General features: G+C 41.5%; 1 protein-coding gene across 1 annotated transcript in view; it reads right to left on the minus strand.

The window, feature by feature from the left end:
• TGFBR3 (transforming growth factor beta receptor 3) overlaps positions 1 to 22,971 on the minus strand; it is a 179,728-nt gene that overhangs the window by 88,244 nt on the left and 68,513 nt on the right. Inside the window, exon 3 of the mRNA XM_006919403.3 lies at positions 18,598 to 18,761. Coding sequence (XP_006919465.1) covers positions 18,598 to 18,761 — 164 coding nt within the window. The remainder of the gene's footprint in view (positions 1 to 18,597; positions 18,762 to 22,971) is intronic.

Here is a 22,971-nt window from a genome sequence, read left to right on the forward strand (position 1 = left end):
GCATGTGAATGATACATTGTTTTATTGAAACATTTTCCAAGATTCCTTTCCAAATTCAACTCCATGGTCTTTTTTCCCTAAAGGGCAAAACACTAACCTGTTTCCAAGCTATTTGGTAATATTTTGGCACAAATAATCCAGTAAAGAGAGTTGTGTGTATAGAACGGAGTTATCATTAGTAACAGGGCAGGACAGCTCCAACCTGCCCCTTTCTAAGCTCTTAACCTATAGATGACAACCCAGCTATTCACATGTAATTCTTCCCAAACAGCTGTTTTATTGCAGCTCAAAGACTTACCTCTAATGTGAATAAAGTCAACAAACACCACCAGGAGCAATACTTAAGCCCACATTTAAGGAAAGCAAGGAGGCTGAGATCTTCTAAGGGGGAGCAGGAGCAGGGGGAGAACTTGCTATCCACTGTATCATTGCTACCTTTGGCAAATTCTCAAGGTGAGTGGTGTCAGGACTACCAGTGCCTGGTAGTGCATCTGACAAATAACAGGTGCTTAAGCAAATACTGATTTAATGACTGAATGAATGTCTAAACCTTGAGAAAGCCCATCTTGCCCACAGCCACTCACTGGACATCGACCCCATCTATATGAGGTGTGTGCTGCAGATTCAAGCTTGGGCTCTACCAGCTACTTCCTAGCTCATGACCTTGAGCTAAGAACAACTCCCTTGCAGGGGTATTGAGAAAATTGACCAAAATGGCAGTTTTCGAAATTCTCTGAGGAATCAGCCTACCTGTGTTTGTCTTTGGCTCCATGTGGTGCTACTACTGCCTACCTACAGGTTCCTTGTTTTTTTTGTTTGTTTGTTTTTTGTTTTTAAGCAGGAACACAAACTGATGACAGCTGCATATATGACCCTCAGGCTTCCTAATAGTGAACGGCTTTTCTGCCATTTCTCAGCCTTCTCCATAACCACTGGGATTTGAGTCTCATTAAAAACCAGGCCCAAGTGCGAACGCAATCATCTTCACTATGTCCGGCCTCATGTTTGCTGTTATTTCTGTTTAGTCAAGGCTACACTCAGCAGCCTCAAGTCTTGATCTCCAAATCTCACTGCAATTTGGAGGACTCTGAAATCCAACAAAGAATGGTCCTGAGACTATCACATTCATTCCATATTGGACCCCAAACACCACATCTCTCAGGAGACCTCAAATTTTGGAACAGAAACTCAATCACCTGCCTTTCTATCCTGGAGTATGCCTTCCAAAAAAATAGAAACTTGGGACATGCTAAAGCCATGAACTCCTTCCAAGACAGCTGAAATCACCGGAATATGAAGTAAAGTTAGAAGTTTCTACTAATCTGTGGCTGGGAAGTTAGGGGACAAGCATTTATCTTTAGAGGTCTACCTAAACTGCCATTCCAGTGGTAAAGATTATATCAGTTCATTCAGCTTGGAAGACTTGCAATAGTAGTAAGCTGAGCATCAGTTCTCCCACCATAAACACCAACAGGCAAGGCCATCAGACACAAGCTCCCACAGCTGCCAAGGTACTCGCTGTCCTCAACATAGTTCACACTCCTCAACTCGGCTCCATTATTTACCAGCCTCCTCCCCTAGTCTGAAAATTCTGCGGCTAGCCCTCAGCCAAACCACATCCCTATTTCAAACCTCTCCCAATTCTCACCTCCAAAAAGCATTGCCAGGCTAGCACACCTGGCTCCAATTACTCCAGCAACAACCCTCCCCAAAACCCAGCCCCGTGTCCTTCCAACATGCCTGCTTCTTTAGCACCTCTGTTTATCTCAGCCCGGCAGTAGCTGATTAACTTTGGTTAAGTTTCTGTTATGTGTGTTTAAGGCAATAGTATGTTTCTATGTCTCTGTCCTTTCTGTTTACAGGTGTGGTTCTTTGCCCCGCTCCACACATGGAACGGTGAGCTCCACGGCTGCGGCCTGCGTCACTCCCACAACGCTTTGCACGCAGCACAGTCCTCGAAGGCTGCTGCTGCCCGTGACTGACTGCCCAGCTGCCTGGTTCCAATTACGTGGGGAGGGGCCTATGCTCCGCAAACTGAAATAATTAGTTCCTTTAATCTTCTGTATTTCAATAAATAAGAGAAGGAGAAGGATTCTTTATGTGTACACTGTCCTGTTGAAATAGTGAAGGCACAGGCGCTTGGAAATCATGAAATTTCTACTGTTCAAGGCAGTAAGATTTAGGCTATGAAACTCAAAAGCATTTTCCCAAGTATTTGAAGGCCAGCTTTGCCCCCAGATCTGTAAATCCCACGTAACTCTAGGATTTTTTAAAAACACATAAGAAGACGTCAGATATCCTTAGTTTACATTTCAGCAATCAGGTGGCTCCTTACCCACTGTGTGCCAAGGGTTTCTTTAAGGATACTTTCTAATTTAACAATTTCTAGGAACTTTTCAATTCTACTTTTTAATTGATATTTTTTACTAAATGCAAATTATACTGTTTTTCATATTGGAGGCCTGGATTAACTGAATTTAAAAATACTCCTTTAACTCCTAAAGTAAACTCAAAAAAACAATAGCACTGAGAGAAACATCAGATTTCAATCTTTCCAACCTTTTAATATTGACAAATGAAGAAACTGAGACTTGCATGGCTCTACAGATTTGCTCAAGTTTAAATGAAAAAGATCTTAACAAATTAAGGACCAAATCATCTACAAATAAAAAATTTCTAACAGTGTTTAATAAAGCTAAACTGTTACAATCAATATACCACTTGTTCACAAAAGCATTTATTTCACATACATTTGAGTGCTCACTATGTGCTGGTTTTCTAATTTGTTCTCTAATTACTGAAGGTAGTGTACAAAATAAGACATCTCATGGAAATTCTACTGGAAAGAACAGACAATAAACACATATAAATATAAATATCAGGTTGTGATTTGAGTTATTTTAAAAATGTAAAACAGGATTTGGAGAGAGTAGGGGTGTATAGCTACTTTAAATGGGGTAGTCAATGAAGGGCTCTCTGCAGAGATAACTGCTGGGCAGGAACTAGATGAAGGGAGGGTACACATCATGTGAATAACTGGGAGAAGTGCATTCAGCAAAGGATGGGGGAGGCAGGAGTGTGCTCTGCATCTCTGCAGGACATCAGGGCCGAAAATTACAGTACAGTGAAATGGTGAGAGTGGTGGGAGAAGAAATGTAAGCTCTGCTGGGGATTGGGGGGTTTATTCTAAATGTAATGGGAAGCCACTGTAGGAAGTTGAGCTGGTGAATTTTGTCATTGGTCTTAAGTTTTAAAAAATTCCCTCGGGCTGCTACATGGAGAATAGGTCTTATTAGCTAATTATGATAGTAGCTAACATTTATTGGGTGCTTATTATATTCTAAGCACTATTCTAAGCACTTGTCACATTTTAACTATTTAACTGTCATAGCAACATATGAAATAGATACTATATAGATAGTATGACTTGCCCAAAGTCACAGAGCTCATAAACAGCAGAGTCAGGCTTCCAACACAGGCACTTTAGCCCCAGATCCTGCCATCTTAAGGGACCTGGATTAGGGTCTACTATGTCTCAAGTCAAGATGTGATAGTGGCTTAGACCAAAGGTGGCGGTAGCGATTGCAGGAGAGGGAGATGGAGGCCAAAGGTGGGAAAATTCAGAATATATTTTTATAGCAGAATAAATAGGATTGGATGTGACATCTGAGAAAACATAGGAAGTCATGGATAATGCCAAGGTTTTTGGCCTTGGTAATTGGGTAGTAGGGTCCTTTACAGAGATGGAGAACACAAGCAGTGAACAAAATGGGCACAGGAGGGCTTCATGGAACTCAAGATAATCTCCCAAGCTAATATGAGCCAAGGAGTGTATAAGTTTCCTGTGGTTGCTGTAACAAATTACTAAAAACGTGGTGGCCTAAAACAACAGAAATTTATTCTCTCATAATTCAGGATGCCAGATGTCCAAAATCAGTACTTCTGAGCCAAAATCAAGGGGTCAGCAGAGCTAAACTCCCTCTAGAAGTTCTAAGAGACAATCCATTCCTTGCCTCTTCCAGTTTCTCACAGCTGTTGATATCCTTGGTTTGTGGCCACATCCCTCCCATCTCTGCCTCCATAGTCACATTACCTTCTCCTCGTCTATGTCAAATCTCTGTCTTACAAGGGAACATAATTGCATTTAGAAGCCATCCGAATAACTGAGGAGAATCTTTTAACCTCAAAATCCTTCAATTAATCACATCTGCAAAGACTTTCTTTCGGATACTCATATAGTAACATTCACAGGTTTGGGGGATCAGGATGTGGGCATATCTTTGGGAGCCATTACTTAGCCAGGAATACAAATAAAAAGAATAAAATCCACAGCTGTGGACAAAGTGTTAGCAAGATATACTCTTCTTCTACATGAGAATTTGATCTTCTGTTGACTCTCTTAACTCTGTAAGTCTTATAACCTAAAACAATACATCAACTAAAATAAAAGGTAATTTGCTTTTTTAGTTAAAATTACCCCTGATTGGTTAACTGTATTGGGATTGGAAAAAATTAAAAATATCTGATACAAAGAGATATTTGGGGGCTCCCCTGAGAGGAGTGACTCTTGTAAACTGAGCATGTCCTTCATGGGAACCATAGAAGCTATTCTTATAGAGCAGAGGTCTCCAACCCCCAGGAACCATGGACTGGTACTGGTCTATGGCTTGTTAGGAACTGGGATGCACAGCAGGAAGTAGGTGAGCAGCAGGTGAGCAAGTGATGCTTCATTTGTATTTGCAGCCACTCCCCAAAGCTAGCTTCACTGCCTCAGCTCCACTTTAGATCATCAGGCATTAGATTCCCATAGGACCACAGGTCCCTGGGACCAAAAACGTCAGGGACCGCTGCTATAGAGCATAGTTGCCAATTAGTTCCTAGGAGGTGTGAGGCTTTAAACCAGGGCAACACACACACACACACGCACACACGCACACACACACACACGCAGATCTCCCAGCATCTGAGTTACCAATTGGAGAGCTCCAGGTGGCTATAGAAATCGATGTGTAGGCATCTGTAGGCACCTAAAATAAAAGGAACACTGTTTCCCTGCTGCAAGCGATGGTCCCTATCCTATATGCTTTTGAGTAGACTGAAGGCACCTATGGCCTGTGACAGTCTCTTGGGTCTGAATGTTTATTTGAACCCGAGAAGAACCACCTGGGTGTTTGTTGCCACGTGTATTACGAATATCATTTCAGTTTAATTATTTCCATTTCTTCCTCCACCAAACCTTTTAACACAGTGACCGGCAGGGAAAAGTAGAGCACCTGTTCCATCTAGTCACCCTCTGGTGGTCTCACTCATAAGCAGCAAATGGCTAAAAGGGGCAATAGGAAAGGAAAACCTGGAAAACACAAATTAATAAATTCACAAAAACTGAGCTGACTGTTTCCTCAGGGAGGAGAAGTGAGTAGTAACTTCAGATGAATATGTCATGCTTCCTGCACTATGCCTTCAAGAGGCCTACTCTGCAGGATTAAATGCAAAAGTCCCAACCCACATCTCCGTTGGAAATGCACAAGTGGGCTCATTACTCAGAGCCAAGATAAAGGATAAATCTTTATGAGTACCGTAAGTATGAGTCATAAAAAATAGGAAACACATGTAGGTCATATACACAGTAATAGTACCAAGCCAGGGAAAGTGTTTAGGAAATGTATATAAGAACACATGGCAAAAGCAGGACTAAAAATTACCCTTGCACGCTGCTCAAAAACACATCCAAAAAACACAACCTGCGTCAGGAGATCGTACCACTCTGGTCTCTAATAAAGATAGGTCATTTCCCTATTTGGAAACAGGCAGGCTTTTTTTTTTTTTTTTTTAATGCAAATAGGGGGAGAACTGAATCAAGAAAAAGTAACTTGGAGTAGGCTTTGAAAGATTTTATGATTTGGGAAATTTGAATAGTTTCCAACTAAAACACTGGGAATTAGATATTAACAGCACTAAAAATGCACTCACAAAAAAGATCTTTTCAGAGAAATACTTGTTCACAATGGCAATATTACCATTTCGTTTAGATTCTCACCATCTTAACCACAGGTGGTGATAAGGGGGGAAATAGTGGAATCTTCAACGCATATGAAAGCAAGAAACAAAAATAAATAGCAATACGTACACTAACAACATAACAAAGAACAGTAAAGGGCCAGAATTAAAGCCTGGAAAAGGTGCTGGGCTCAGCAGAAAGAACTCACAGTGGGCACCACAGGCAGAGCCCTCTGGCCAACTGCACCAGATGAAAATCTAGGAGGTGTTCAGAATATAAGGGAAGGTAATGGGCCCCCAAAAGTCCTCTGCAGCCAGATGATGGAGGCAAAATGCTCAAGCATGACTCATCAAAAGAAATTAAATTCTTCAGTCGCCTTCGATTTTCAAAGACCCCCAGATTTGAGATTCAGCATGGCAAGCAAAGGAGACACTCTAAATGCCCATCTGTCTCACACCAAAGCACGCACGTCTATGTCTGGATGGACCTGTGGCTGCCTTGGACTTCAGCTTTCTCCTTCATCTTTAGAAACCTCTGGTTCCCGAGGAGAGCACTCCCTGCATGTCTGTCTACTTGAGTTTGAGAGGAGGAGAATATGTTTTTAACTTCATTAAGTGTTAAATTTACCTAAGACTTCAAGAAAGTCGATGCCCTTTAAGAGCTATTCTGAGGTAGAAATCTCAATATAACTTCCACCTCACAAAAAACTCTAACTGTTAGACACTAAAGGACACCCCTCATCCCACCCCAGGATCATGGCTAAAGCTAAGAAGTGTGATACCTCATTTTTCTCTCTACCTTTCTTTTCTCAGTCCTTTCAGCAGTTGCCATCTCTCTTTCTTCTCGTTCCCAAGACACCTTACCTGCCTATGAATCCACATCACTAGGCACACTTTTGGGTGTCTCACCTCTTAAGATATGAATGCAGTTTCCATTCAAATCAGTGCACAGATATAGAGTACTTACCCTGTGGCAAGCCCAGTACTGAAAAACAAATTTCACTAACTTGCTGAAAAACAAATTTCAAAAAGAATCAGGTCATCAACAAATAGAAATTAAACTTTAATGTGCACAATGGGGTGTTTGGGCTCCAGAAAAAAGTTAGGCTATTGCGGTGATCCTAGATGCTATAGTGGGCTCTCCTTGGCTCGCAGACCTGGTAACATCTAATTTAGTCTCTCTATCTTCAAAAGAACCCGTGTCATACCTGCAATTTGCCTCTCTTCCCCTCAAGGGATATAAAAATTCTAGATTCAGCCAAAGGACTCTGTGGTTTGGCCAAAAAAATGCCATAAATATAAAGCACTACTGTAGGGTGTCTTGGACTAGAACCCAGATAATGCCAGATGATTGTGGACAAAGAACCATACCCAAGAGTCAAAGCATACCTATTTCAACTTAGTTTTAGCATTCTAAATCAGGAGTACACGCAGACCAAAATCCTACCAGAACACTAGAAAATGGTGCTAAATAAACTTATAAAAGCCAAAACAACAACAACAAAAATTAATCTCATCCTTATGAGTTTAAAGAGGCTATCTAGTATCTGGGCATTGATATTTTAGCATTTCAGACAAGGCCAAGGAGCCCAAGGAAAGGACAATTTCAATTAACCGACAGTCCAGCTGAGGTGCCCTGGCAGACTGGAAAGGAAAGCACACAGCACTCAACCGCAATGGGAGCCAAAGCAGCAGGTCTTCCAAACACAGATTCAGATTCCTGTGTCTTTAAGACCAGACCCTCATAAATGGATTGCTTCTGCTGGACACCATGCTCTAAATAAACAGACTCTTCTGGCCGACACACAACTTCCTGTAGGGTTCTGGTGGGTAAGGCTTGAACAGGCTGCCAAATCCAATGACCAGCAACTTTTGAGCTGACTTAGAAAACAAACTAGAAAGACTCGGGTCCAGAGTAAACAAAGGAAAAAGCCACATTAAACAGGGAACAAATTACTATACAGGCAGGGATATTTTAAGTGCTCACTGAGCAAAAACGAAATAAAATAAAATTTAAAAATCAAGTTACTAGGTATTTAACAATACAAGGTAGGGTAAAATGACCTCTTTCAGTTGGAAGAATCAAGGTTAATTACCTTCAGCAATATTAAGAATTGGCTGGACGTCAGCCCCCTACATCATGAGGACAAATCATTCTCAATGGCCCAACTTCAAACCCGGCTCAGATCAAATGAGCCACCCGAGGGAGCAGCATGCAGTCAAAAGCCATTTATAGCTTTTTAGCCTACCGAGGAAGGGAAAAGACTAACTAGTTGACTAGCAGATGACTAAAATCCGTAAGAGTAAAGAAAAATGTAACAAAACTCAGAAGCGGGCTGGGAAAAAAATGAAACAGAGATCTGGAGAATTGCAGTAGCATGAGATTTAATTAGGAAAAAGAAATCCAAGCAGTAATGTAAAATGGAAGATACCTGCTCATCAATAGCAGTTAAGAAAGGCCTGGGGTGGAAACATGAAGTCCACTGACATAACACAAACCAAATAAAGGTACACTGTGGAAAAGGGGAGTAACTTACGTAGACTTCAGTGATAACTTTAAATAACGTCCTCGGGACCGTGCGAGAACTCCACATACACAATGTAAAAGAGGACAGAGACTCGGTTCCTGTACTTATAAAGTCCACTCTCCAAGTAGGTGTGCAAGATTCAGCAGCTAATAATGCAAGAAAACATGCTCTGGGAGGTGCAGACTCTGGTGGGTGGATTCAGAGCAATGTTTAGAAAAGAGGGAGGTGGAGGGGGGTTAAGGAATCAGGGACAGGTTTGCTTAGGAGCTAAGACTTATGCATGGGCTTCTAACATGGCAAGGAATTGAGAGAATTAAAAAAGTTCAGGTGAAATTAAGAAAAAAAAGTGTGGAGCAACAGATTCAGCTGGAAGGCCAAGGGTGAGGTTCAGCAATCTGAACTTAAGCATCTCCAAGAGATTCAGATGCAGGGGGCTCATGTACCACACACCCTTGGAGAATTACTAATCCCCAGGATTAAGGCCAAATACTTACTCGTGCTGCCTTTCCATTATCATCTTCCATTTCCCGGCCCCAGCCCACCCCACCATTGCCCCCATCCTCCATTCCAGGAGTTGGCAAGCTTTTTCTGCAGATGGTCAGATCATCATAAATATTTTAGGCTTTGCAGGCCATGCGTGCAGGTCACACTACTATCACCCTACTCAACTCTGCCACCATAGTGAGAAAGCAGCCATACACAATATATAAACAAATGGGTGTGACTATGCCCCAAGAAAACTTTATTTATGAAAACAGGCATCGGACTGCTGGATAGATAAATGAAATGTGGTTTAGCTATACAATGCAATACTACTCAGGAATAAAAAGGAATGAAATAATTAATACATGGATGAACCTCAAATGCTTTATGCTAAGTGCAAGAAGTCAGTCACAGAAGTCACACATATCATATGATTCCATTTATAGAAAATATTCAAAATAGGCAAATCTATAAAGAAAGAAAGTAGATCAGTGGTTGCCTAGGGCAGGAGGTGGGAGCATGGGGAATGGGAAGTGACTGCCAGTGGATACAAAGTTTCCTTTCTGTGTGCTGGAAATGTTCTAAAATCAGATTCTAGTAATGGTTGCATAATTCTATAAAAATACTAAAAACCACTGATGTGTATACTCTAAACAAATGAACGTTATGGTATGTAAATGGTATACATACAAAGACAGGCAGCAGGCAGGATCTGGCCCAAAGGCCATAGTTGGCCATGCCCTGCTCTGTACACCGGCCACTCCATGTACATGGAAGAAGTTTCCTCCACACGTGTTTTCTGCTCGCCCCTCTGTGTATGTTGAGGCCTCCCTGCTCTTCTGCCCAGAAACTTCTACTTAACTTTCAAGTCCTTCATCAAACCTTCTCTTCTGGGAATCCTTCCCTCACCTGCAGATAGAATCACCACTCCCTCTGTTGGACTCCCACAAAATGTTGTTAATTTTATTAAAAAAATAATGGTCGTATTATTTGTCATATAGTAGTAAATTTGTTCTCCCTCACCTGCCAATAAGTGAAGATGATATAAAGATAAATAAAGATCTAACGGAGTGTCTACCTAGCATATAGTACGTTCTCAATAAGTAATTCACTGAATAGATCTGTAAACAAATGGACAAATGAATGAAATCAATTTACAGAAAATTCATTTTATAAGTGATCCACCAGCCTGTCTGAAAGAATCTGAAAGCAAAAGGTGCTGGTCTTAGGTGACTGGATAAGGAAGTTGCAGGGTCAGTGGGGAGAAACACCAACAATCAAGATAAATTGCAAAGGATATGTCAATAACTTGGTGACCAAACAAATACAAGGTTTGAAGGAAATAGGTAAATCCAAGATGATTCAAAAGTCCCAAGAAAGATGGTAGCAGTGACATTGATGAGACAGGGAAGTTGCATTAATAAATCATTACTAGGGTAAGGAGAAGACTGGCTTCGGAAGATTCTTACATTCAATTTTAGAGATACTAAAAAGAACTAGCATTTGATTATGTACTGTGTGCCAGGCACAAAACCCAGCCCTAAGTGCCACAGAGACCTCTCTCAATCCTCTGTGAACCCTCTAAAGAACTACTACTATTGTCTCCATTTTAAAAAGGCAATTGAGGCTTAGAGAATTAAGTGACTCATCCAGAGTCACACAGTCGGGAAGTGACAGCTGAGATTAACCCTCTATGGCACCAGACAGAACCATACTGAGAGCCATTCTTCCACAGCACATTTCAGGCACCTGGGAACTTGAAGTAGGACTTGTGAGGTAAGGTGCTTTGGAGATCTGACTGGAGCTCCACTTGAGAAGCGTGGAGAGAGTCTGGGGAGCATCTGGCATGGAGCTGACAACCAAAATCCCAAGAACAGACAACCTACCTCAGGGAGAGCAGACAGGAGAAAATAAGATCCAAGGACTATACTTCCATCAAGAACCCCTGAGGAGGAAAAAAGAGCATCTAGAAAAGAAACGGAAAAATAGATAGGCAGACAGAAGGAGAACCAAGCTCAGGTAACATCCTGAAACCCAAAGAGAAATGCCAGAAAAGGGGTTACAGAAAAAGGAGTCGAGGGGGAGTAACAGTTGAAGAGGGAAGAAAAACGTTGAGGAGGGGTAAGGTGTTGTTGTAGGAAGAACTCAGTGATAGGAATTGGGGTCCCTGGGTTCCACTCCAGCAATGGGAACAATTTCTTAATTGACGGTGAGTAAGTCACCACTTCACTCCCCGGACCTACTCTCCTCTGTAAGGCTGTCAGGACTGCAGGGCACCTCTCCAGTCCCAGCGTCCCTTGGTCAAAAGAGCATCATCAGAGACTGACTCCCCAGAGAGACGTTAAGGAGAGCAGTCAGGCTGCAAAGAGGAAAGAAGGGAAAGGCAGGACACACAGACAATCACTCATTCAAGGGTGAGATAGGCAAGGAAAAGAGAAATAAGATGTGGACAGGTGATCAGCAGGGCCAAGTTCATACACAGCCTCTTCATTGTGGGAGGCAAAAAAAGTAAAATAATTTTCACGGAAATATTTTGAAAACATAGTGGGGGTGGGAATGATTTAAAATAACATATTAAATACTTCTGCAGAATTTAAGTCTTTAAACCAGAGATATTAGCAGTAAATTTTTTTTTTTTTTTATTCTCAAAAATGTTAAGATAGCAGATAAGCAATGGCAACAAGAAAGTTTAAGGTGGATATCCGGCAATCTGCACATATGCAAAGTGGACATTTGCCCAGTCAGCACGTCTCGGTCTCAGATTTATAAATCTGCTCCTTACTTTGGTCTATTGCTTTTTAAAATTATCTCCACAAAGTTCTAAGAGCAAAAAGTCACATTTTCAAATGTGGAGGGTGCTCCCGTAGAAACATTTTCTAACAACATTTTCAGGAAATTAAACAATTTTTTATAAATCAAGAGAAGTTACCATGGCAACGGTAGTACGGGTCAGGGTTATAACCCTAACCTCCATAAAGACAAACACCACACAGGATGGAAAATGCTGCTGCTGGACAGATTTTAGAAGGGGTCAAGGCAGTCTCTTCTCCAGACTGGGGAAGAGGCAACAAGAGAGGCTATTCAATCTGTCAGCTCCCAGCCAGCAAAGAACTTTACCCGGCATTACCTCATGTTAAAATGGCAGAGTCTGACTGGGCCCAATCCCTCCAGTGGAGCAGGGGGCTGTGCTTTCCTAGGGCAATTTCACAGCGTTTGGACGTTACTGTGATAAATGACAGTGTTTAAGTGATGTGGCCAGCCAGCATCTTGGTAGGAATGTTGTAACTTCTTTGCCTAGCTTGTGTTCTGATTTGTTTACTAAACCCTGATGTTTACTATTATTGCTCTGATTTCTGTTTTCACTTTTTCTAAAATTCCAACGCTGGATTTATGGAGAGATCTTGTTTGAGAGTTAGCTGACTTTCAGGTTGAACATTTTGCTCCAGTGTGTTAGAAATCATCCTTGGCTAGTGTCGCCAGTTCTAACTGGCCTGCACTGTCCTCTGTCGAGACACCAGCCAGACGGAGGTCTAGCTGCCTTGCTATTCCCAATCCTGCTCCCCTGCCCACTTCTGGCGTCTTTGTACTTCCCAGCAGAGTGTTATCATTTAAACTACATTGAGTATCTCCGTGTGAAGGGGGAACACTTTTTAAATGATATGACTATCTTATTCATTTAGGGCCTCCAATCCTATATGAGTCAAATTCAAATTAATACAGTAATTTATACAGCAACACTCAAACGAATAAGAGAGAGGGGAGAAAGGGAGAAGGAAAGGGGAAGGGGAGTGGGAAGAAGGGAAGGGGAGGAGGGAGGAAAGGAGGGAGGGGAGAAATGCCTTCTGAGAAAATGTGACCTTTGCTGTCAGTTTAACTTTTTATTTTTTAATTTATTTGTTTTAATTAAAAATTATTAAGGTGACAATGATTAATAAAATCAAATAAATTTCAGGTGTACAGTTCAACAGTATGTCATATATATTGCATTGTGTGTTCGTCTCCCAAAGTTAGATTTCCTTCTGTCACCATATTTGACCCCTTTTACCCTTATCTACCTCCCCGCTCCCCGCTTCCCTCTGGTAACCACTAATCCACAGTCCTTGTCTGTGGGTCTCTGTCGTGTTTGTTGCTTTCGGTTTTATATCCCACATACAAGTGAAATCATATGGTTTTCAACTTTTTCTGTCTGACTTATTTCACTTAGCATGATTATCACAAGGTCCATCCCGGTTGTCGCAAATGGCAGTATTTCATCTTTTCTTATGGCTGAGTAAAAGACCCCGAATAGCCAAAGCAATCCTGAGAAAAAAGAACAAGGCTGGAGGTATCACTCTGCCTGATTTCAAATTATACTGCTAAACTACAATAACCAAAACAGCATGGTATTGGCAGAAAAACAGACACACAGACCAATGTAATTTTTTCATGTATCTGCTGTATGTCTGGGACAAAATGGCCAGTTCAGAGGTAATCTTACCTGTTAGGCTGAGGTGATTTCCCAACAACCTCCATTTAAACAAACACCAGGGAGTGTTTATACATGGAAGGTATTTGTTTAGTAATTGCATTTCACCAATATTCAGTGTTTGTGTATGAGCGGTTTGACCGTTGCTTAGCACATACTACCTATTAGATCTCTGAAACATAAATCGCCTCCAGTTTGTTTTGATTTTTTTGCTGCATCTACACAGGACTGCCATTGGGTAAGTCACTCATGAATAACAGCAGAGGAAAAAAATGCCCTAGATAGAGAAGGTTTTTTAACCTCCCTAAGCTTCCCTCCCTTTCAGGCTGAAGAGGACTGGCAGACAGAATACAAGAGCAGGGCAGGTGCGCATAGCGGGCACCTCACCACCACCACTAACTAGGTGTTACTGTTATTTGGGGGGTAAGGGAGCTGTTCAGAGGCAAGCAGAACAGTTAGCATTTTACATGTGTCTATTTCCTTCTCTTTCTCCCAACTGTGATCTTTCCTGACCTCGAAAGGAACCAGGAAAGGGAAGACTTTCTGCCACAGTCCTCAGAGAAGGAACAAAGTAAAACTGACTTGGAGCCACATGTATGATTAACCACACATCCCATTTGTCCCTGCCTGCCAAGGAGCTTGGAACCAAATTTCAAACTCAATCATACCAACCACATCAACCCATATGGCTAACAAACTACACTTGTTTTTCTTTTGTCCTCATTTTGTATTTCTGCTTACATGGTTGGTATGTCTATTGTTTTAAGCCCATCCCAAATCTTTTTTTGGAATAAGGCAGAGAATAAGCAAATACATAGAAGTAAGGAGGGTTCTGAGCTTTCTGATAGTGAAGTTATTAAACCTGGCCCCCTTCCCATGATAACAGAGCCTCCAGATCCTCACACCCCCCCCTACAGTCAGTCACTGTCATTCCCATAACAGTTGCTCCTTTAAGGTCAAAACAAATACATAAATTTAAACACTCATGTCGTTTACAGGCATACCTGGGAGACATTGAGGGTTCAGTTTCAGACCACCGCAATAAAGCGAGTGATCTTTTTGCTGGTGGAGGGTCTAGCCTTCAATTTGTAAAAGTGCAACACCTGTGAAGCACAATAAAGCCAAGCGCAGTGAAACAAGGTATGGCTGTATACACCCGCGTGACGCTAGCTAAGGGCTTATCCTCAGCAGCTTTCATAATGAGCAAGCAATTAGATTGGTCAAAAATATAAAAGATACATCACCACTTAAAAGCAGGTCACAATAACAATTAGATGATAGAAAACAAAATTGCTGCCATTCCAGCAACTAATGAAAGTATGTTACTGTAAACAAGCCAGTGGTGGTGCTATAACCCTTCCTGGGAACCAGCAAACAGCCTGAGGGACCAAACTGACAGGGGGTAAGGGATGACGGTTCATTTTACTTTGCAGTCCAAGAGGACAAGGAGCTGGTTTTTATAGGATGACACTTAGGACACAAGCCGGCTTATTCTAAAAGACAAAGCTGATTTCTCAGGACCGTTTACCCTCTTCTGCCCTCCACTGTTGCCAGATAGTCTTCTTCCAGTTTCCTGTTTCCTTCCAAGCCTGTTGTTTCCAAAACCAATGATTACAAATGAGAGGTGTGGTCTCAGATGAAAAATACAACAGACCTGTGCTGTCCTAATGAGAACCTAGCAGGGAGGCCAATGGCAGAACAGTGCTTTGCAACAGACGACTGACTGTATACATTAGTATAACAAGTGGGTTTCTGATACAAATGCTCTGCTGGCCTATAAAAGTGTTTATCTAACTAAAGTGTAATTGTTTCCCTAAATCTTGTCAATCTGCTGTGGTTTTTACTTCCAGGTGAAGGCTCTTCACCTCCTCCATACAGGAAAGGAGCAGCCTTTTCTCAGCCGAAGAACAACCTTAAGATGCCTGGGAGAAAGAAATTTAGTAAAATGTTAGAGAGGAATGATTTATAATAGGTCTTAATGCTGATCGTGCACCAATAACAAGCCAAAGGAAATAGGGCTGATTCAGTAATTCTCTTGCATTTAAGGAGGACATCATGAAAAACAACTGCAGCGGTCATCAGAGTCGAAGTCAACTATGGCTTGGAGCCAGGATGGCTTTGTTTTTGCTAATTTATAAGCAACAACATTTACTATTTCGTTTTAAAAACTATTTGCCTTTAACATCCGGTAGAGACACTCACAAAGGCTGCCTCTGGTCTTCCCACTACTACCCCCAAAACAGACCGGCTGTGATTTTTAGCACAGACCATATAATAACGTATCTATAAAAATCAAGTTGCCCAGTAAGAATAACAGAAAGAGTTGGGTGAGTTTAGGTTGGAGGAGGAAGCAATCTTGGCTAAAAAGTGAATACTGTTAAGGTAAACTCTATGGGCCAATTAGAATGTTAGCAGGTCAAATTGTTGTTGGTTTTGTTTTTTTTTTTTAAAGTATCTTTCCTGAGATAAAATTCACATACCATAAATTTCACCCATTTCAAGTGCAATTCAGTGGGTTTCAGTATACGCACATTTATCAAAGGTATTTAGTATATTCAGTTGTGGAACCATCAGCACAATTTAATTTTAGAACATCTGTCCCCCGCAAAAGAAATCCTAGACTCATCAGCACTGCATTGAAACCCCCATTTCTCCCTTTCGCCCTTCAGCCCTAAGTGGCCACTAACTTACTTTGTCTCTATAAACTTGTCTCTTCTGGACATTTCATATAAATGGAATCATACAATATGTGGTCTTTAGTGTCTGTCTTCTTTGTCTTTCTCTTAGTGTAACGTTTTCAAGGTTCCTCCATGTGGTAGCCTGGATCACTACTTCATTCATTTTTATTGCTGAATGATATTCCAGTGTATGCGTATACCACATTTTATTTATCCACTCATCATGGATGGATGTTCGGGATGCTTCCACTTTTCAACTGTTATGAATAATGCTGCTATGAATATTTGTGGACAAGTTTTTGTGTAGACATATGTTTTCATTTCTCTTGAGTACAATGTACTTAGGAGTAAAATTGCTGGGTCATATGGTTCAAATAATTTTTAAAACTGTTTGCATGGCTGCAGTAATGTTTTTCCAGTCATATATGAAGGAGGTGAGAGAGATTTAATATATCTCCACCCCATCCTACCACCCATAAAGAAACGTTTTCATTCTCTCTTGGTCATGGCCCTCCTGCTCTAATGTCCTCTCCACTCACTCTCCACACAGCAAACACTCTGAGGCCCACGACGAGAGCTCGAAGCCAGATGAAATTTCCAAAGATCACTTATCCCAACATCTTGTTGTCAAACAGGACTGGACTACAACCATCTAATTCTTAAAAGTCCCCAAAGAGGGAAAGAATGCAATTTCCCTCAGTTGCCTGTGCTCAGAAATATCTTCAAATCACTAACCCCAAATCACATACATACTGTACAAATACTGAAGGAAGAAGAATAATGATCAGGTTTTAAAACAAGTTTTAGAGACTATCCCCCCTTTCTTTAATTCCTCTCTGAACACGTCATGTCACCTGATGCCCGCTAATTGTATGTATTCTCAGCACTGCCATGTCCTAAAATGAGTTCCATTTTGATCCAACGTAGTAAATACAACTGTGGGAGACCTCCGCTGCCGTTCCTTGAGGTATTTTTCTTTTGCTTCGATAGTCTTCTTTGAATCTATTTTCAGAGTCAACAACAGGACCACACAATTTAACATCCAGAATTTTCTGCTGTTGCTGCTTCTGTAATAGCCCGAACTTTCTCTTCTTTCGTGGTTCCTCTGAGAAGCATATATAAAATGAGTAATTACTGCTGCTAAAGAATTGCTGGAGTCAGCAACACTTCATAGGAACTGCATTTCCTCCTCTCCTCCTTGTTCTCCCACCACAAATTCTCCCCCATAAGTTAAGAATTAAAGACATATTACTGGGATAAAGAAACCTGACCTGAAATATGTGTTGCAGCTCCAATGGCGAGCAACCAAGAGTGTTAACAAAGTAGCTGGAAAGGTTAGATAATTTGCCTTTGGAACAAGCCAACTCTGCACACTGTCACAAGATTAAAATCAGTTTGCTTTTCCTTCTGGACACCTCGTCTCTCCTATTTTTACTCCCCCAAAAAGGCAGGGTGGTTGAGGCAGATAAACAAATCATTTTGGCAACTAACTTTCTCGACCAGAAGAGAGCTCAAAGATAAATTCCATTGTGCATTAATTTTCCTATACTTCACTGTGATCATAATTTTTTGTGGTTTCTCTCTCCCTGGAGAGATAATAGTTAAGTGATAACGTTTCTGACATACAGAAGCTTAAAAACAGAAAGAATGTGTGTTATCTTTTAAAAAGTATGATGATCATTCACCCACAATCTAGATCATCTCTAAGCCATAGGAAAGAGTCCGTTTCTCTCTTAAGGTTTGTTTTAACTCACGCTCTTAACTCATTTGACCTCAGGCAAGGAAGTTATCTCTGCACCTGTCTATCACCTGTAAAATGAAGATAATAATAGGACTTCATGGAGTTAATGTATAAGTGCTTCAAACAGTGCTGAGGACAGAATAAATACTGAGTCATCATCATCATCACCACCAAGACCACCACCATCTTTGAGAAGCTGCCTGCATAGCATAAGATAATACTTCATGCAAGTATGAAGTATTACCAGTATTCCAGAGTGTTCCCATTTCCCTTGACTCATCCTGCAAGAATGATAGGTTCATAAGACAAAGCAAAGAAGGAAGAAAGACAGGGCACAAGAAGAGATGGGAGAGACATTTTACAATAACGGAGAAATGGCACCTACTTTTGTTTTTTCACAGCCATGTTTAAAAGAAATTCTTAAGAACGTTCTTTCCAATATGCGGGGAGGGACAGGAAAATTAGAAAGCCAAGAAATCTCTAGAGAAAGAAGTCCTAGAGATGCCCAGTCCAGAGAGCAATCTGTTATTTGAAATCCTTCTCTTGAAATCCTGTCAAGCATTCGTAGAGTGTCCTACTCCCCACTTATGTTCATACACGAGCATCCTTGTGAGACCCAGAATGGAAGAAAAGGACTCTTCGTTCCGAAAAATGTCGTTACAAACGTAGAAGGGCAACGGGTAGAAAGCTGACACCTGTGCCTACCTCTCTCTGCGGCTGGCCAGGTCCCTGGTCGGCGGCACGGAGGTTTAGGACGTGCACCTCCCCTGCTGGACAGCCTGACAAGACGGTAAAGCTCTCCATCAAGGCCTGGACCGGATGGGAGGCATTGACGGGCGACAGTTCACACTGGGTGCTGGGCTCTGGACCTGCAGAGGGAATCACAAAATGGGAACCGCTCAGAAACCACAATCGATTGTGCCACAATTAACTTACTTGTTCTGGATGGTCAAGCCACTGCTAGCCCACCAGAGGGGTCTCTCCAGACAAGCTGTTTCCAGGACTAAATGGCAAAAAAAAAAAAAAAAAAAAAAAAAAAAGAAAAAAAGAGAGAAAAAGAAAAAAAAACTAGCCTATTCTTCCAAAACTCCAATCTCTTAAATTCCTTTTGGATGATTTTGATATGTATTTGATTATTTAAATTCTCTTTTAGATGCACAAGTCATAAATGTATTCCTCTGGAGGGAGGAAACCTCCCGTTTGACATCTGTGTTCAATTCTTCATTCCTCTCTTAGAAGAAACCCAGATATAAGTGAAACAAATTGGCTAAAGCCCAATAATATTATACATAAATAATATTAAACACCTAAAATTGTTACCCTCCAAAAAAAAAAATAAGATACAGTTCCTACCTTTTAGTTACTTCTCCATCTCAGAGCAAGCAAAACAAACTTCAAACAATACAAAGCAAGATGAAATGAGTGGAGGCGATTGGGGCCAGGGCCGTAGAGCAAAGTTTGGGCCAGAGGTCAGAAAAATACTCCTAAGAGAGGTAAGGTGTGAGCAGAGCCTCAAATAGAAAAAGCATAACCCTAGTCATAATTGACTCGTACGTCCTCATTCTCTCTTTCTCTAATCAATCAGACCTTAAATCCTAAATCCATCCATTCCTCCCCATCTTTACCTCCTGTAGCTCTGTCTGTGCCCCCAGACAACTGCAGATCTTCCTTAAAGGAGTCTCAGCTATCCAGCCCTTCAAGCCACTTTACATATAAGCACTTTCCACCTTACCCAGGGGTGCTAAACTAAATGGTCATTCCAAATGCAAATGCCTGCCCGTCCCATTTCGCAAGCCTGTCCTGTCCCCCAGAGAACTGCTGGCCTTATGAATAAAGCTTGAGTTCCTTGACTTGGCACACAGGGCCATTCCTCTCTCTCCAGCCTCACGCCTCTGCACTCCAGCAACACCAGATGGCTTAATGGTCTCCAGACATATCATGATGTTCCTCAACTCCATGTGTTTATTCAAACTTGTTCCCTTTACCCAAATTCCTCTTCCACTCTAACTCCCACAACATCTCAAACTGAGGGAGGTACTTTCTCTATCCTCTTATAATTTCTCTGCCCGTCTCTGCTGTTTCACTTTCCGTACTGTACCCACCAGTGTACACATCCCTTTGCCAGTCCAGTGTGGCCTCCCTGATGGCCCTGGGTTACTCATCTTTGTATTCTCAGCACCCATCATGGGGCCTGTCTCAACAAATATTTGTTAAATAATCACTGAGCTTAAAAAAAAATTCTCCTTCCCCTGATCGGTAATTAAGGCATCATTCCGGGGACTTGATTTGGCTCTAAGAAACCAATATGGAAAACAGGTTGCTAAAATGATAGGAGGTACAACCCCACCACATTTTAGCTTCATTTGACATTGGCTGGATTGATAGAGGGACGTCTAGGAAAAGGGAGGAAATTTCCAAACATAAATCTCAGACACATCTGTAAGCTTGGTCTTACCCCCATTTGATAGCTGGGGAGGCTGAGACTTGAACATACTGTGTCCTCCAAACCTCAACCTTCCAAATAGAAGTTGGAAAAAAACCTGAGTGCACTCCAATTAGCGCTTCCTGATTTCTACATAATAAAGACACTCTCCAGGATTGCAGCTCTGGTCTAAAATACAAATGCAGTTCAGAACCAGGCAGTCCTGTACTCCCACTGCTATACCATGAACAGACTCCCTGCCAAGTCTATTTCAGAACTCACGGAAATTATCTAGGCTGATAATAGTTATCTGGTCTGAAATGAAGTATGTACCTTCTCAAATAATCACTGCCACCCTTTCTATTACTGTACTGTGTCCAGCTGCTTTCTGAGAAAGATAGGTATAGAAGGAAGACGTCACAGCAGCAGAGGCAGAAGGTACTGAAAGTACAATTCCCTGAAGTCTCCCTCACAGAGCAAACAGTATGAGCAGGTGAGCCCTGTGCTGCTCTGTCACCAGCCAAGTGGGACGTCTGGTATATCGCATGCCCCAGAGCTCCGGAGAAGTCTCCTACTCCTACTCAACTATGGGAACATGCAGTGGCAATTGCTACCCACACTGGAAAACCATTCTAATCAGGTTTCACAGCCTCCCGCCATGAATCTGCCATTATCACAAATTAAGCACACATAAAAAATACTTTTCAGTTCCATTTAAGTGCAAAGCTCTGACTGGCCTGTAGTTCTACCCAAAACACATCTGCAAAAAGGCCTGCAATCTGCTGACTCCCCTCCTGACCACACCACCATCACCCATCAGGGTTTTCCTTAAACCAGCCCATCTCCATACGAGGGTAGGAGGATACTCTCACTGGAAACAAATCAGAGGATGAGGGACACAGAGAGGGGATGTCCCAGTGCTGAGGATGAGTGTGCCTCGCCTGGAATCTCTGTTCTGTCCTGCCACAGTCATTATGGGCAGACCCCCGACATTATGGGCTGCAGCCCCAACCATGGCTTCTACGAGTCAGTCCAAGGTCATAGAAAGGAGAAAGTAATGCACAGCCACACTCTGATCAAGTGATGGGATAGCTGCTCTTTACAGAGAGCCGCTGGGGTCGATTTTTAAACACACTCAGTATAGAATGTCTGTCCCTGAGCATCAGACATACCAGAGTAGTGTTTGGTTTTTGAGGTTCCTTATTGAGATTGTTTTCCTCTGCATTTTAAAAAGGAAAAAGTTAAAACATATGACTAAGCTATCCTTAAGTCGAAAAGACCAAAAAAAAAAAAATTAAAAATCAAGAATTATCGACCTCCATCCCCAAGGGTATATAAGAAATGATGAGTTCAACAGTTCAACACATAATGTCAGTCTGATCTAGTATAAAATAATAAATTGCTCTCATTTACTAAGTGCTTGCTGTGGGCTGGGCAGTACTAGGTACTGTATACCTTTCCTAACACCACCATAAGGAAGCAATATTATCCTCATTTTAGAGAAAAGGAAAATGAGCTCAATAAACTTAACTATCCCAGTCATCCAAAGCCATGGACTTAGACCTGTCTCCAAAGCCAATATGGTGAAGTTTTTCATTTGAAAATGTTGAGCCCAGAAGGGTTCACTGGTGAGTTCTACCAAACACTTAAGAAAAAAATTACAGCAATTATCTGCAATCTCGTTCAGAAGATAGAAGCAGAAAGAATACTTCCTAACTGGTTCTATGAGGCCAGCATGGCCTTAATACCAAAACCAGAAAAAGACATTGCAAGAAAAGAAAACTATAGGCCAAAATCTCTTATGAACATAGATGCAAAAATCTTCAACAAAATATTAGCAAATCAAATCCAACAATGTATAAAAAGAATTATACACCACAACCAAGTAGGATTTATCCTGGGTATGCAAGGCCAGTTCGACTTCAAAAATCAATTAATGTAATCCATCATGACAACTGGCTAAAGAAGAAAAGAACAAAAATCACATGATCTTATCAATAGATACAGAAAAAGCATTTGACAAAACCTGACATCATTCACAATAAAAACGACAACAACAAAAACCTCTCAACAAACTAGGAATAAATGGGCACATCCTCAAACGGATAAAGAACACGTACAAAAACATATAGCTAACATCATGTCCTACTTAATGGTGAGAGGCTACCAGCTTTCTCACTAAGACCACTTATAAGGCAACATCATACTGAAGTCCTGCTGATGCACACAGTTAGGTATGGCCATATGACCAAATTCTGGCTAATAAGGTATAACCAGAGGTAATATATGCAATACATGCTGAAAAGAATGAAATATGTTCTTCTGCCCTTTCCACCTTCCTGTTGGCTGGAACACAGATGTGACAGGTAGAGCTGGAGCAGCCATCTTGGGCCATAATATTGAAGTAACATCCTGAGTCAGGCAAAGCAATAAAACAGAAGTTGCCTGGGCCCTTGACAAACCTGGACCTGTTAGATAGGCTCTGGGCTGCTTCTTTTTACATGAAACACATGTAAACTTTTCTCTTATTCAGGACAATATTATTTTGAGTTTTCTGACACTTACAGCTTAACCTACTTTAATTAAGATACTGGCTTCATTTTACTTCATCAAAAGTGCCAACCTTCTTCTCACTGGAGGCTCCACATACAAGGTTT

The sequence above is a fragment of the Pteropus alecto genome, unplaced genomic scaffold, assembly GCF_000325575.1.
Source record: "Pteropus alecto unplaced genomic scaffold, ASM32557v1 scaffold25, whole genome shotgun sequence".
NCBI classification, from domain to species: domain Eukaryota; kingdom Metazoa; phylum Chordata; class Mammalia; order Chiroptera; family Pteropodidae; genus Pteropus; species Pteropus alecto.